The sequence below is a fragment of the Mustelus asterias genome, chromosome 5, assembly GCF_964213995.1.
Source record: "Mustelus asterias chromosome 5, sMusAst1.hap1.1, whole genome shotgun sequence".
NCBI lineage: Eukaryota > Metazoa > Chordata > Chondrichthyes > Carcharhiniformes > Triakidae > Mustelus > Mustelus asterias.
In genome coordinates, this window is record NC_135805.1 from 90,189,434 (window position 1) to 90,204,452 (window position 15,019).

Genomic DNA, 15,019 nt, shown 5'->3' on the forward strand with positions numbered 1-15,019 from the left:
GAATGGATGGATTTTGGGTCTAATTCCCATGGTTTATAGATATTGTATGTGACAGTCCACTTCAATTGCACCTTAAATAGGAAAAAGCAACAACCCTCCTTAATCGTGATATCCTGTAAGGAGGATTTATATTCAAAAATGTCTCCCTTAGAGTATATGTGAGAAGCAGCTGAACTCAGAAACATGGACAACTGAAAACTGTTGGTGTGCGAGTCGAGGGATCGTAATGTATTTCAATTGAGAATGCATTTCAATTTAAAGTTGCATTAAACATAATTTTTAAAAATACAAAGTTTTCCTGTTGGCAGGATTATTTGGCAATTGATCTGTGCAATATTGCAAACAGCAAAAAAATGAAAGCGGTCAGCGTTGCTGTAGCAGAATGGGTGAAGCTGAAACAATGCTGTGCGATGCTCGCTCTAGCGCTTTCCCTGGACCTGATTCCAGGACCACGCCAATGTGGCGCGAGGCGAGCTGGGTGCTGGAGTCCGCTGGCCCGGTCTGTCTCTGTGTGTCGGGAGGGGCGAGGACTACAGCTCCCGGAGTGCACCGCGCGGCGCTGTCCGCTGGCTCCCTCCATGCGGATTGGCTGACTGGCGACAATCGCGCGATCCGGGCGGCGGGGGGCGCGCGGTCGCCACTTGCCAACGGTCGCCGAGACGAGAGGACGGAGAGGGAGCGATCGGGGCTTTCGTCCAGCTCAAATATTAATTAGGAGAAGGGAAGCCTCCCCCCCCCCGACATCCCCACACAACCGAATTGTCATTAGCCGGGTTAGCGGGCAGGAGCTAGTGTTTCGCGGTGTGAGTTTGAGGGGGGGGGGAAGCTTTGTTGGAGAACAATGCACGCGAGCGCCAGCGCCCTGCGGACCCTCATCAAGGGGGGCCGGGTGGTCAACGATGACTGCACCCAGGAGGCCGACGTCTACATCGAGAACGGAGTCATCCAGCTGGTCGGCCGGGAGCTCATGATCCCCGGCGGGGCCAAAGTCATCGACGCCACCGGCAAGCTGGTCATGCCGGGTGGCATCGATACGAGCACCCACTTCCAGGAGACCTTCATGAACGTGACCTCGGTGGACGACTACTACCACGGCACCAAGGTAAGAGGAGGAGGCAGTGAAGGAAGCCCCGAGTATTGTATCCAAAAAAAAACACCCCCACAAGGAAACTTCGGGAACCGTGGGGGGGAGGAGGACCTGCCAACTCCACCGTTAGTTCGCCCGATATTAATTCGAAGCTCTCGGTTCGCCCCCTCGCCACTTTTGAGCTTTTGTTGACCAGCTCGCCGCCGATTTCACCGGCTTGCTGGGTGGAGCCGTCCACAGTTCATCTGACAATGATAGTGGGGGGAGGGGGCTGAAGGAGAGCAGGTGGATTGAGTGGGAGAAGGATCGCATTGGCAAAGGAAGTGAATGCAGTGCTGTGGGGAAATGTGGTTGGATTTGAGGATGCAACCAATCTTATGCGGTAAGAGGAGGCGTGAGCAATGGTTTTTACTTCCACCGCCTCCCCCCCCCCCCCCCAAATTTTGAGTGGGGAAGCAAGTTCCCACTTTCGATGGTGCTGAGCACAAGGGATGCAATGTTGTGTCGTGGAGAGAGGTTCATTTATGCTGTGCCATTTTGTATCAATGTGATCATGTAACTGCAGTCTTATATAAAGAAGGGTATGCATATTGTATTTTCATAAGTTACATTGATTTAGATGCTTTAAAAGGCACACATTACACGTCGATTTTTGAAGATTTACGAGGAGCCAATTGTCAGGAATTACATTGCTTATGTGATCAGTTTGCATTTGGGAAGATATGGTGTATTTCTTTGCTCTGCGAAAGCCTTTGTTCTATTTCTTGGACCAGTTCATAAATGGTGCAAGTGAACCTTCATAGATTTTTTTAAAAATTGCTCTTGGATGGATGAACTAAGATGGGCATCTGTGATGATCTTGTGATGGAAAAGATCACAATTCAGAACATTATTTACACGTTTTAAGCAATTTTATCTGCAGGGTCATTTCTTTCAGCCAATAATGGATGTTGGAACCCTTGAATTGGACTATTGTTAATACTGATGAGGTATAAACTATTCATTTGAACGTGACTTACTTTGAAAAAGTCCATAACATTCGAAGAAACTTCAGATTATAACATGACCACCAACGACAATGTTGAATCCCAAAAAAAAGAACTGATCTAAATGAGTTCACCTGGGTGGCACAGTCACACAGTGGTTGGCACTGCTGCCTCACAGCGCCAGGGACCCAGGTTTGATTCCTGGCTTGGGTCACTGTCTGTGCGGAGTCTGCATGTTCTCTCCGTGTCTGTGTGGGTTTCCCCCGAGTGCTCCAGTTTCCTCCCACAGTTTGAAAGACATGCTGGTTAGGTGCATTGGCCATGCTAAATTCTCCCTCAGTGTACCTGAACAAGCGCCGGAGTGTGGCAACTAGGGGATGTTCACAGTTGCGGTGTTAATGTAAGCCTACCTGTGACACTAAGAAATACATTTTAAACAGACTGATTCCTGGGGTGACACGATTGTATGAGGAGAGGTTGGGTCAGCTAGGTGGTATTCACTGGAATTTAGAAGAATGAGAGCGGGTCTCATTGCAACAAATACAATTCTGACAGGGCTGGACAGACTGGATGGAGGGATGTTGTTTCCTCTCTCAGGGAGAGAGGTCTAGAACCAACAATTCAACATTGATCAGCTGAGCTGTTAATGGGAGGTCACGTCTGACCAACTTGATTGAATTTTTCAATTGGTGACCAGGTGTGTCAATGAGGGCAATGCAATTGGCGTAGTCAACTTGGACTTCAGCACGGCTTTTGATAAAGTCCCACATGGAGACTGATAGAGAAGGTAAGAGTCCATGGAATCCAAGGAAATTTGGCAAATTGGATTCAGAATTGGCTGAGTGACAGGAAGCAGAGGGTGATGGTCGAGGGGTGGTTTTCAGTCTGGAAGCCTGTGTCTAGTGGGGTCCTACAGGGATCAGTGCTTGGGCCCTTGCGGTTATGTAAATGATTTAGACTTGAATGTAGGGGAGTTGATCAGTAAGTTCATGGATGATACGAAAATAGGTGGGGTGCTAAATAGTGAAGAACTTAGCCTTAGAATACAGGAAGATATAGATGGACTGGTCAGATGGGCTGATAGGTGGCAAATAGAATTCAATCCAGATTTGGCAGGACAAACAAGGCAAGGGAATACATGATGAATGGAAGCATCGGAGATACCGTGGTGTGCATGTACACCAACCCCTTAAGATAGCAGGACAGGTGGATAAAGTGGTTTAGAAGGCATATAGTATACTTGCCTTTATTAGCTGAGGTATAGAGTTTATGAGCAGGAAGGTTATGCTAGAATTGTATAAAATATTGGTTAAGCCACAGCTAGAGTGTTGAGTGCAGTTCTGGAATCCACATTATAGGAAGGATGTGATAGCACTGGAAAGGGTGTAGAAGAGATTTGTCAGGATGTTGTCTGGGCTGGAGAGTTTTAATTATGAAGAGAGATTGGATAGACTGGGGTTGTTTTCCTTGGAACAGAGGAGACTGAAGTGTTTAAAATTGAGAGGCATAGATAGAGTAGACAGGAAGAAACATTTCCCCTTGGTGGAGGGATCAATGACTGAGGACATAGATTTAAGGTGAGGGGCAGAAGATTTAGACTGGATGTGAGGAAAAACTTTTTCGCTCTGTGGGTGGTGGGAGTCTGGAACTCACTACTAGAAAGGGTGGTGGAGGCAGAGACCCTCATGACATTAAAGCAGTATTTAGATATGCACTTGCAATACCAAGGCATACAAGACTATAGGCCAAGTGCTGGAAAATGGAATTGGAATAATTAGGTGGTTGTTTCGACTGATGCAGATATGATGGGCCAAAGGGCCTTTTCTGTGCTCTAGATCTCTATGACTCAGAGACATACTTGTTAGCTAATATAAATGTGCCTTTTCATAGCAAATTGAGAAGCTGCCTTCTCTTGGACCTGAGTCACTAAATACTGATGGTGTTTTAAATTATTTATTCTCCAAGCCTGAAAGTTTTTCTCATGTGTCGCGCAGCCGTCAAATACATAGCTCAGATATTCAGGATCTAATTGTAAATTCAGTCTTTCTGGTGCCAAGTAACAAAGTTATTGCATCAAAACAGTGGGAAAAACTTTCGACTTAAGACAGGAAATGGGCAGCTCATATATACCCCATCCAATTTTCCATCCAGTGAAGTAAGTAGCAGGGAAGTTAGGCAGATTATATAACAATGACCTTTACGCTGCTGGCAGGTATGCAATTGTTAATCTGGAGAATAAATCACGAAAATGTTTTAATTGGAATTGATTTTCATACTGTTGAATATCAAACCGTTGATAAATTTATGAAAGTTTTACCATGTAACCACTGCACTTCGGTTTATTTTTAATAATGAGGAGGATTAGAGAGGCAGTTAAGTATTTGACTGGGATGTACTGCTCACATAGATGAGCTGGAAGTCATCTTGTATATGACTATCATCGACATCCTTTAAAGAATTACTGAACTGATAATGTTTCTGAAAGGGATCAGGCAAAGGGGCAGCTCCATCTGCCATATTCTACCCTAGAATTAACTGACACTTGACTGTGATGTGCCTAGCAATGCTATTGTGTCAAGATACAATATTTCAAAGGGTTCAATATGAGTAAAACTTATGAAACACTGATCTTATTTATTTTATGTGTATTTTGACTTTTTAAAAATTCATTTTGGTGGTGATGTTTGTTTAGATCATCAAAGGTTGTGGCTCATCAGTCTACATATTAGAGTACTCCAATGGTGGTAAATATGATCTTTCCTAATTGAATCTTCCTAGTCCTATTTCTATTCAGTAAAATACTTCAAAAAAAGCTGTTTAATCAAGAACATTGTTTCAGTCCATAAAATGGCCACGAGGTTCGCATTGTTTATGCTGCTTGGAATGCCTGGCATGTTCATTCTTGTTGCTGGTAGAGGGCAGAAACTGTAGGATGTACAGTTACTGAAATATCAGAAACAATAAATATAGTGTAATTGTATCTGCTATGTGTTCTCAAAAGAATCATTTTCAACAAACTGATTTGATATGCATTGGTTGATCTGAGGGGGATAGAAATCAGCCAACTGTTTTCTTTTGTCAGAGTTGAGTAGCTTGGCCAGGATATATCTGCCACCCAGAGCATGAAAATCCCCAGCCAAATGCTGTATTGGCATAACCAAGTGGATAGGATTGGGGTAAACATGATTTACAACTCATTCTCATTTAATGGTATCGATATTGATTTGAGCTCATCATTGATGTTAAAATTATAGATCGGTTCCTGAAAATGTCTTGTGGGCACATCACCCAATTCTAATAGTTTAATTTCTGCTTTAAAAGAAGCTGTCAGAAATTAAAATGAATGTTGAGCAGGGCTGCAGAGCCATCTTGAGTGGTTTATGATGTCGTCATGATGCAGTTTACCCGTGCTCTTTAGCCTACTTTGCCTCTACCTAATTGCTCTAAGGATTGGAAATGTACCAATTTTACTCAATTGTTAATCTCTAAGATCAGTAGTGAGCATGTGAATTTTTCATTTGTTCGTTTAATACTAATTCTGCAGGTCAGAAATAAAACTTCAGGCAGGGATGATCCAGAAAAGTCTGGCATGAAGGCGACAGCAGCAGTGTTGAAAAAATATTGACCAATAAATAGATCAAAGGAAAGAAGGTTAAAGTAAATGAAAGTTTAAAAAATGCATTTGTTTCTCATTTGTGACCAGTAAGCTGAGAGATTTTCATAATGGGAAATATTCCTCTGTTTTTACCTGCTTGTTCTCAGCATTCCTGGTCCACTAGTACTACAGTGATGCAGAATTTAACTTGCTGTACTCTGCCCTAAACAATTAGTTTTAACTCCAAATTCATCCCTGATGGTGTAATACTGCTGGGATCCTTGGACCTGCGTGGGAGATTGCCCATAATTCTGCACAAAAAGACAGTCTTTTGATGTCGCTCTGTATGCAGTCTAAATGGGTTTAAAATGGTCAAACTTGAAGAGACAAAAAACAGACTTCACTTGAATCTGTTTGAACACAGTCCCAGAGATCTGAAGCCCCTGTGCAAATCCATTGTTATCCAGTAGTAGTGTATTTGAACATTCATTGAAGGTTAGCTCTTATGGTAAGATATGCTATCTATGATCATTCAAATACATTATAGTTTGACATGCTCTGACAGTTTTATTTTGTTTCCACTTGAGAGATTTTCTGTTCCCTTTTTCTGGCCCTGATGCATGAGGGAAGATGATTTGCCTTTCTCTTCCTGCACCTGCAAGCCACTAACAGTTTTCTAGCAAAGTCCCCCCTCCCCATCTTCCAGTGGGGAAAGAACTGAGCTCTTCGTGATGCTACTTATCATAATGGTATTTTTTGACATTCGCTTTCACTACGTCATGGCTGTCTTTGCTCCAGTGTATGTACTGAGTTTTATTTTGGTTTATTTGCCATTAGGAAATTGAAGATGCAGTTGCAAGTCACTTCAGCTTATATTTGATATACCTTTTTACACAGGCCCAATTGTATAGTGCAACATTTTGTGATAATGTACAAGCTTGTCTCTAGTTTTTGTTTCACCAGGAGAAGGGAGTGAAAAAATGGGGTAATTTGTCACTTTCCAATGAAATTATTATGGACTGAGAAACAAAACCTCTCTAGAAATGTTGTTTTGTTGTTAGCAGATTGGACAGAGGAGAGAGATCATTTTTAAACAGACAAGAGAATTCTGTTCTACTTTGATAGCAATCCGGCTGTCTTTTAACAAAGGTTCACTTCTATTCTGGTGATTAAATAGCTGTCAGCTGCCTTCTATTGTAAGAGGGGCAGTACTTCAATGAATGGAGAGGTTGATGACAGCTAAGTTTAAAAAAAAATAAGGGCTTCACCTCCTTATTTTTGTATAAGTTGATCTGGTTTTCTGGTGAACCTTAGTCATGTTAATTAAAAATATGCGTAATTTATTAATTTGGTTTTCTTGTGCTATGTAATATTGGCTGGAAACCTGAAACCGTCTGAGCTTGTTTTCAAGCTAACTTGAACTGCTTACCTTAAAACAATAATGGTGATGATACAGTTAGCAGCATATTAGTGGTTCAGTTATCGGTGACATCCTAAAATATAGTTTGTGTTTTCCATTGCAAACATCTCACCTGTGATATGTATTAGATTGTAGAACATTTTGTTAATGACAAATCAGCGCTTTGGTCATTCAATATTCTTTTTAATCTGTAAAGTTTTGAAAGTTACACAAGGTTCTTCAGTAGGATACCTTTTTGCTTATTAAAATTAAATATTACTGAAAAAAGACATGCTGTTGAAGCTTTTCTTCTTGCACTATCAGCAAAGATGCAAGAATACTAAATCTAAAAGGAAACAATTTATACTGCCGAGAAAAAAGGGGCACTGAATGGTTGGCAAGTATGTTCATTTTGGTCAACATGTTGCCACGCAAGGAGCTATTCCTCCCATGCTTTTGCTTTTTTTTAAAAAAGGTGCACTGTCCTTTTCTTTGCAGAGGACAGGTCCCTACATAAGAATATATGTAGCTTCTCGCAAGTGTAAATGTGCTACATCGCAAGTTTGACTGATAATAATTTGATTGTTAGTGTAATTCTTGGCGCACTCTGGATGGTCAGCAAGTGCTATCCACTCGCAGAATCACATCCAACATTAGACACGTATCAACAGACTCAAGAACAGCTTCTTCTCTGCTGTCATCAGACTTTTGAATGGTCCTATCATATTAAGATGATCTTTCTCTTCACCCTATCTGAAACTGCAACACTATATTCTGCATCCTGTCCTTTCCTTTTCCCTTATGTACTCTATGAACAGTATGTTTTCCCTATATAGCGCAAGAAACAATACTTTTCACTGCATCCCAGTACATGTGACAATAATAAATCAAAACATTATGTTCTGAGTTTTGCAAGCACGGGTTGGTTGAATACGGTTAACACTCTTCCTATTACAAACATCTCAAGGGATGTGCTGTTTGAGACGCTCCACCAGTCATTGGGATGCTCAACCTACGTACCTGACATCACACTTGCATGAAAATTAATTTACCACTTTACTTATTTGTGTGGTAGATTGCATGTCTTCTTGGCTTGAAGGCAGCATCCTGTTAGTGGAAAACACCACTTGTGTTGCCACTGCATAGTAGCAGTGTGAAATCTGTTTCACTTATTGCTCAAATTTACGTATGAGGCTAAGGAGTAAATGTGGGGTGCATAGAGGGGGCATGAGGAATATGAAGTGGCATGGGGGTATGGAGGCAGAAGATGAGTTGGGAATATTAGGGGACTTGAGATGGGAGTGAGATTTTGAGGTTCTGACATTCATCAGTAAAATTGGGCCAATGTCAAGGCAGGCGTCCCAGCCTGCAAGCATAGCCATCTACCTGCCTGTGTTGTCACCTTGGGCCTGCCTCTATTGTCGGTGGGTCCAACTCCATCCTGCCCAACGTCCCCAGAATGAAAAAAGGCAGACTGGAGACTTTTTAAAGGAAACAAACCGATCTGCCGGGTTGAGAGCTTTCCTGACTTAACCTTACCGCCAACTCTATGAAAATCCATCCCAAAATTTTGATTTTGGTGTTTCAGCACTATAGGGTGTTCACGCATCTCACCTTCAAGGCAATCGTGCTGTTCACTATGAATTACTTAATTTTGTTTTGCTACTTAATTGGTCACTTGAATTTTCTTCATGAAATGTCAGTCTTCCATTGTTACTTTAAATTCTATTTTTAACCAAATTAATGCTCTCTCTCAGTTGAGGCCTGATTTGCTGGAAAGGTTGAGCCACAGAACTCTGAAGTGGTTGGCATGGCAGTTTTAAAAGGAATGGCGGCACGGTAGCACAGTGGTTAGCACTGCTGCTTCACAGCTCCAGGGTCCCGGGTTCGATTCCCGGCTCGGGTCACTGTCTGTGTGGAGTTTGCACATTCTCCTCGTGTCTGCGGTTTCCTCCGGGTGCTCCAGTTTCCTCCCACAGTCCAAAGATGTGCAGGTTAGGTTGATTGGCCATGCTAAAATTGCCCCTTAGTGTCCCGGGATGCGTAGGTTAGAGGGATTAGTGGGTAAATATGTGGGGGTAGGGCCTGGGTGGGATTGTGGTCGGTGCAGACTTGATGGGCCGAATGGCCTCCTTCTGCACTGTAGGGTTTCTATGTTTTAAAAGGAAACCTAATTCTGTGATTTTGTTGAAAGTGCAGTAAAGCTGAGAGCTGTTCATTAAGCAGTGCTGAAATGTGTGCACATTAACTGTGGGCAGATGCAATTTACGACTCTCCTGGGATAACATGGCTGGATTTTCATGTTTTAGGTGGAGCCATAAATTAAAGTGAAAGACTTTGTGCATGGAATCCAACCCAAAGTGTAATTTCATGTTGTGCTTTTTGAGGTGTTCTGTCTAAATTTTGTGTAGCTGCACTAACTAGTAAAAATGTTATTTTGCAATTTTGTTACGTGCTTATTTATTCATTCAAGAGATGTGGACTTTGCTGGCTGGGCCAGCATTTGTTTCCCTCCCTAATTGCCCTTGAGAAGGTAGTGGTGAGCTACCTTCTTGAACCACTGCAGTCCATGCGATGTAGGTACACCCAAATTGCTGTCCCTGGATTTTAATCCAAGATTTTGTTTACATAACCTTTTCGTTAGCTTTTTGTGAACAGATGTTTTTAAAAAAGCATATGAGTCTGACAAAGCTTAAGTTCTTGAATTTTAACAGCCAAGAGCGACAGATATAAATAGAATATGTCACTACCAACAATTCAGTTGTAGATTTGATTTTCATAGATTGCTAAGATTGTTGCTTCTGGCTTGTAAAGTCTACGTATTAGTGTCTTATCTGGTGCAGGAGAAATGGAGATAATGATTTCAAATTCAGATTAAGATATAAGGCACAAATAGCTTTCTGTGTTTATTTTTATTTGTGAACAGTCAGGCATTAGGCTTTTTATCTTTTTGAAATGTTGGAAGAATTTGAGCACCATAACACACTACTGGAGCAATTAAAATGCTTTGTTAAATGAACAACATTTGAGATCACTGACTATTCTTGCATAAGTAAAAGCTGCTGTGTAACAGTGAAGTTCCACAAATCAATCAGATAAATTCCTAGTTCATCTGTTGTTTTATGTGATGACAATGGTTGAGAGAGGAATGTTGGCCAAGGCTCCGAGAGAAAATGTAGTGTGAATAGTAACATCACACTATAGGGACGTCTGTTTAATGTCAAGCTTTATGCAAATTATAAGTGATGTGTATATAATCTGCGTTTTAGCGTGTTTGACAGAACAGCAAATGTTGAGCAAAAGCGCAGTTAAATTATGTTGGTGCAGATTCAGCTTTAATGTGTTTTGATAATACAGATCTTAATATTTTTCCAATTTTGGAGTGCTGTCTAATGCAGATCTTAATTTAGTTATGAATCCTAATTCACTTCTGAGTCTAAGAATATTAGCCTTTCTTGTTTGCTTTTGTACTGCATACAGAATTGTGTATCTGGATTGTTTGTAGATTTTTGTTGTGGTTTGTGTAAACCATGTTTCTAGAAGTGGTGATGGCAGGGAGGGAAATGTCTCGTCCATTTCAATTGCAAGTGCCCTGCTGCCTCTTCATAGATATCAAAATAATTTCTGGGGAAATAGGAAGGAGAATGTGTAACATGTAAAAAGCAATATTCTCCAGATATCCGAGGTGGCACACAGCCAACTAAATTTGTCAAACTGCATTTTTGTGTAAGTGTAACAAAGCCTCTTTTTAAAAAAAAAACAAGTGACCAGTTTAGCTCCGACAGGAGTTGGTCAGAAAAAAAGACATTTGAAAGAGGAAAGTTAAATAATTTTGTTCTTGCCCAAAATTACTTAGTTTATTTTTTCAAATTATCTTCCCAATTGCTGCTCTTTATTAATGTAATAGTGACTAGTCCTGTAGACAAAGAAGGTAATAATGATTTAGTCTTGTCATTGTCAAAGGAAATTTAACAGAGCTTTGAAAGCTATATACCTGAATCATTAATATAATGGTCTTTTTAGGATTTGCATGAAGAAACAAACCAATCTGTAAACCTAGACAGCTACACATTACGCACAATTAGTGTACTGTGTAAAATATTTTCTGTTTTACTCCTGGCATGTAGGCATAGCTGTCAATGCTGGAATTTATTGCCCATTTTTAGTGGTTTACTGGCCACTTTTGACAGTCCACCATATTGGTGTGGTACTTTAGTTATATGTAGGTCAAACCAGGTTTTTTTGTGTGTGCGCGCACGTACATGTGTGCATGCGTCACAAATTTCACACCAACAGTAAATGCTGAATGAAGTCAGGCTTGTTTTCTCATATCACATTGATACAAAATTTGCGCAGAGCCAGAGTGCAAAGTGTTGAGTGCGTTTGCAGACTGGAAGGAAGTGTGCTTGGCAGTAGTAGAGCTGTCCATAAGTGCCCGATCCTCCTCCATGTCATAACTCAACAGGCATATCATAAACAAAAAAAAAAAATTCTTCAAAGCCTCTGTTAAAGATGATGAAATAGAACCAGTGGAAAACCAGGAACCTCCATTAATAACTAATAGAAATTTATGATTATTAAATATTTGGATTTCCTCTTTGGACTATGCATTTTATTGTAAATGTTAAGATGTCTGCCTTAAATGCATGAAGTATATTGGTTTTATTGTCCTAAATATGCCCTCATTATTAAATGACACAATATTAAAAGCTTCTCTTTTTCTTTAGGCTGCTCTGGTTGGAGGAACAACAATGATAATTGGTTATGCATTGCCTGAAAAAGAGATTTCACTTCTGGAGGCTTATAAAAAGTGTAGGAATCTAGCAGATCCTAAGGTCTGCTGTGACTACTGCCTTCATGTTGGTGTAACTTGGTGGGGACCACAGGTAGGGGTGCATTTTACAGTCTCTATTGTTTTGCTTTTGAAAAAATGTTTTTGCCTGTTTGTTTATTTAGCTGTCCTTCATTTTGGGAAGCAAAGCTAATGCTGGAAATTAGCATCAGAATATGAAGATGGACTTCATTCAGTGAACAAATGAGAGTATGTGACATGATTAATAAGGAAGTTGAATCAATTAAAAGTAAAAGCTGAAGTGGGTTTGAGTCTGTTAATGTAATTAAGTCTTTCCTCTTGACTTGGGATGTAGCAAGAGGCAGCCAACATCTTGGCTTGGTAACAGTATTTCAGATATTTGTTTTGGGTTCAGTGATTTAAACTCGCGTATCCATATTTCTTTGCATGTTATCTGGGTAATTTGTAGTAAGCTGAGGTACCGAACAGAAAGCTTATTAGTTCTTTCATACGCATTTAGGTTAACTTAGAAATCCAGTAAAGACTGGCTTATAGCTGGATATAAGAGACTTAAGAAATGGGAAGTGACAGATACCAAGAATTAGTCAGACACTGGAAATCCTGCTAGATAGAAAGAAAACCTACATGCAATCCATTTAAAAACAAAAATCACAAAACAGATTCAAGCGATGACGGACCTAGTTTTTCTTTAATACCTAGCAAAATAACGGAGTCAATTATCAGACATAAACTTCAGGATTACCAATACAATCTCAATAACCATAGAAGTTTGCAGTACACAATGAAACCATTCAACCCACGGTGTCTGTATTAGCCCTTTGTTATAGCAATCCAAAAGTAACATCACTGCCCTTTGTTCTCCCCATATTATTATATATTCTCAATTCAAGATGATCGTCCCAATTTCTTTTAAAAGATGGAGTAGTCTCTTCCTGAGCTGTTTCCTTTTACAAAACATTACTTGAAATCTTAAACCCACCTGGTTTTCTTATTAAAATTTTAAATTGACATATCCCAATGAAAGAAAATAGTGACCACGATTCTCCCATTGCGACCCGCAACTTTTCTGGCGGGTCGCGGTGGGAGATCCACGTCACCGGCCTTGTTCCAGGATTTGTGCATGCACCAGGAAAGCATGCGCATCTCCCAGAGCCAGCGAACAGTCGCCACGTTGGAAACCGGCAGGAAGGCAAGTAAGTCATTTGAACCTTTTTTTAATATGTTTTAAATGTATTTTAAATCTAATTATCAGGAACTTTCCGGTCCTGATTGAATCTCCCACCCCGCCAGGAGTAACTTCATTCCGGCGGGGTTTAGACTAGCTCACCACATTCAGGGAACTAACCGGAGACCCCACTGGAATGAAGGGGGGGCAATCGGGGCCCTCCAGAGGTTTGGGTGGGGGGGGGGGAGGGGGAGGGTGGTGGTGCCCCCTGGGCATGGGCACCCTGGCAGTGCCAGCCTATGCCCCCAGCACTGACCAAGGGGCAAGGTGCCCACGCCCAGGGCCTAGGAGCGATCGGTGGGGGTGGGTGGTCCAACTGCCACTCTGCACACAGGATCGGTCTGGGATGGAGGGAAGGCACGATTTGTTGGTGGGGGGGGGGGGGGCGGGGGTGGAGGCTGGACATCGGGGCGCTCCAGGAGGGGGGATTCAAGACTGGCCTGGGAGTTGCTGTGGGGGTCGTGTTCAGGCTGCGGAGCACACCTGGAGGGACAGCCCTGCAGGGGTCCCGGGCTGGCCAGCTCAATCGTTGGCCAGCAAACGGGGAGTCTGACAGATCGGGGCCACTGTGCATGTGCAGAGTTCCAGAGCTGTCAGACTCTGGCACGAATAGGCCCCGCCCTCCTGGGTTTTTAATGATATTCACGATTGTGACCTCTGCAGTGCACAGAGTGGGGAGATTCGGGTGAGAAGCTGAACTAAGAAAACAGTCGGGATCTAGAACAGTTTTCCCGCCAATTCAGCGCTTTTGGGAGAATCGTGGCCAGTATTTCCATATTGACTGTAATAAAGCCTGTGCTAGTTTTGAAATTTCCTCATAACCATTTCTATTCAAGTGGAGAGAGTCCCAGTATCTTGTGCCTCTTATAACAATTGTAAACATAGTATTGAAAGAAATATCCTGCCTGGTCAATCTATTTTCACAAATTCTCATTCTAAGGCAAAAAGTTTTGTAGTGCAATGTATCTAGACTTTCAAAAAACCTTAGCAAAGTTCAGAAGGAAAAATTGTTACTCGAATTTAAGGGAAAAATCTAGAAGTAGAGAAGAAATTGACTGAAGAGTGGCAAGTTTGCTTGCTGGTTAGCAAACTGATGACAGGAAAGTGAAGAAAAAGGGTTCCGTGGATCTGTTTTTGGAATCTTACTATTTCAAATTAATTTCAACAACTTGTTTGGAATGCATTGAAAGCTGGCTAAATTTTCTGATGGTGCCAAAATGATGGCAAGGAAAATGAAATGTGGAAAATCAGTCATAGTACTATTGGGTGGTAATTCCATGCAGATTCTCACACACACCAGCTGTGTTTAGCAGAGGAGGCCTGCCATTGGCCAACTTGGGCTCTTGCGATCCAGCTGCTGTCAATGCAGGGGGGGGTCGGCAGTGGCGGCGGGACCAGATAATCCTGCCCATTGTTTGAGGTAGCTGAATTCTATGTTGGCTGGTGAATAACATGTGAGGTTCAGTACAAATGAAATTAAAATGAAGACCACCAACATGCAGATTAAAGTTAATAGCAGACCTAAACCAATTTAAGAACAAAAGATACCTATTCATAAGCTGTCATGCTAAAATTCCTGGTACCGCAAACTCATTTTGATCTTTTTAAAGCACTTGCATTTTTTCCAGACAGCTCTGGGATTAATCTGCATTGTTTTGCTTCATGATCAAAAGTGTGCCTGCAATGCATCTGAGTCTTGGTGGGACAGGCTGGCAGCAAGGATATTGGATGTCACAGAGCAGGGCATTGTTCAAATTGCCCTTGGCTTGCCACAAATTTCATCCCTCTCCTCATTTGCTGTCCAGAGCCGACCCAGATTGATTCCAGACCTGTGTGCTGTTTTAAACTGGAGCCGAAATTCATAACCATCTTGAAGATCATAGGCCTTGCCAAATCTCTTGCCTCCATATAACT

At 41.7% G+C, this 15,019-nt stretch overlaps 1 protein-coding gene across 1 annotated transcript in view; it reads left to right on the top strand.

Annotated features, from left to right (window-relative positions):
* Positions 1 to 639: 639 nt before the first annotated feature.
* dpysl5b (dihydropyrimidinase like 5b) overlaps positions 640 to 15,019 on the top strand; it is a 56,318-nt gene continuing 41,938 nt past the window's right edge. Inside the window, exons 1-2 of the mRNA XM_078213736.1 lie at positions 640 to 1,102; positions 11,795 to 11,953. Coding sequence (XP_078069862.1) covers positions 842 to 1,102; positions 11,795 to 11,953 — 420 coding nt within the window. The 5' untranslated portion in view covers positions 640 to 841. The remainder of the gene's footprint in view (positions 1,103 to 11,794; positions 11,954 to 15,019) is intronic.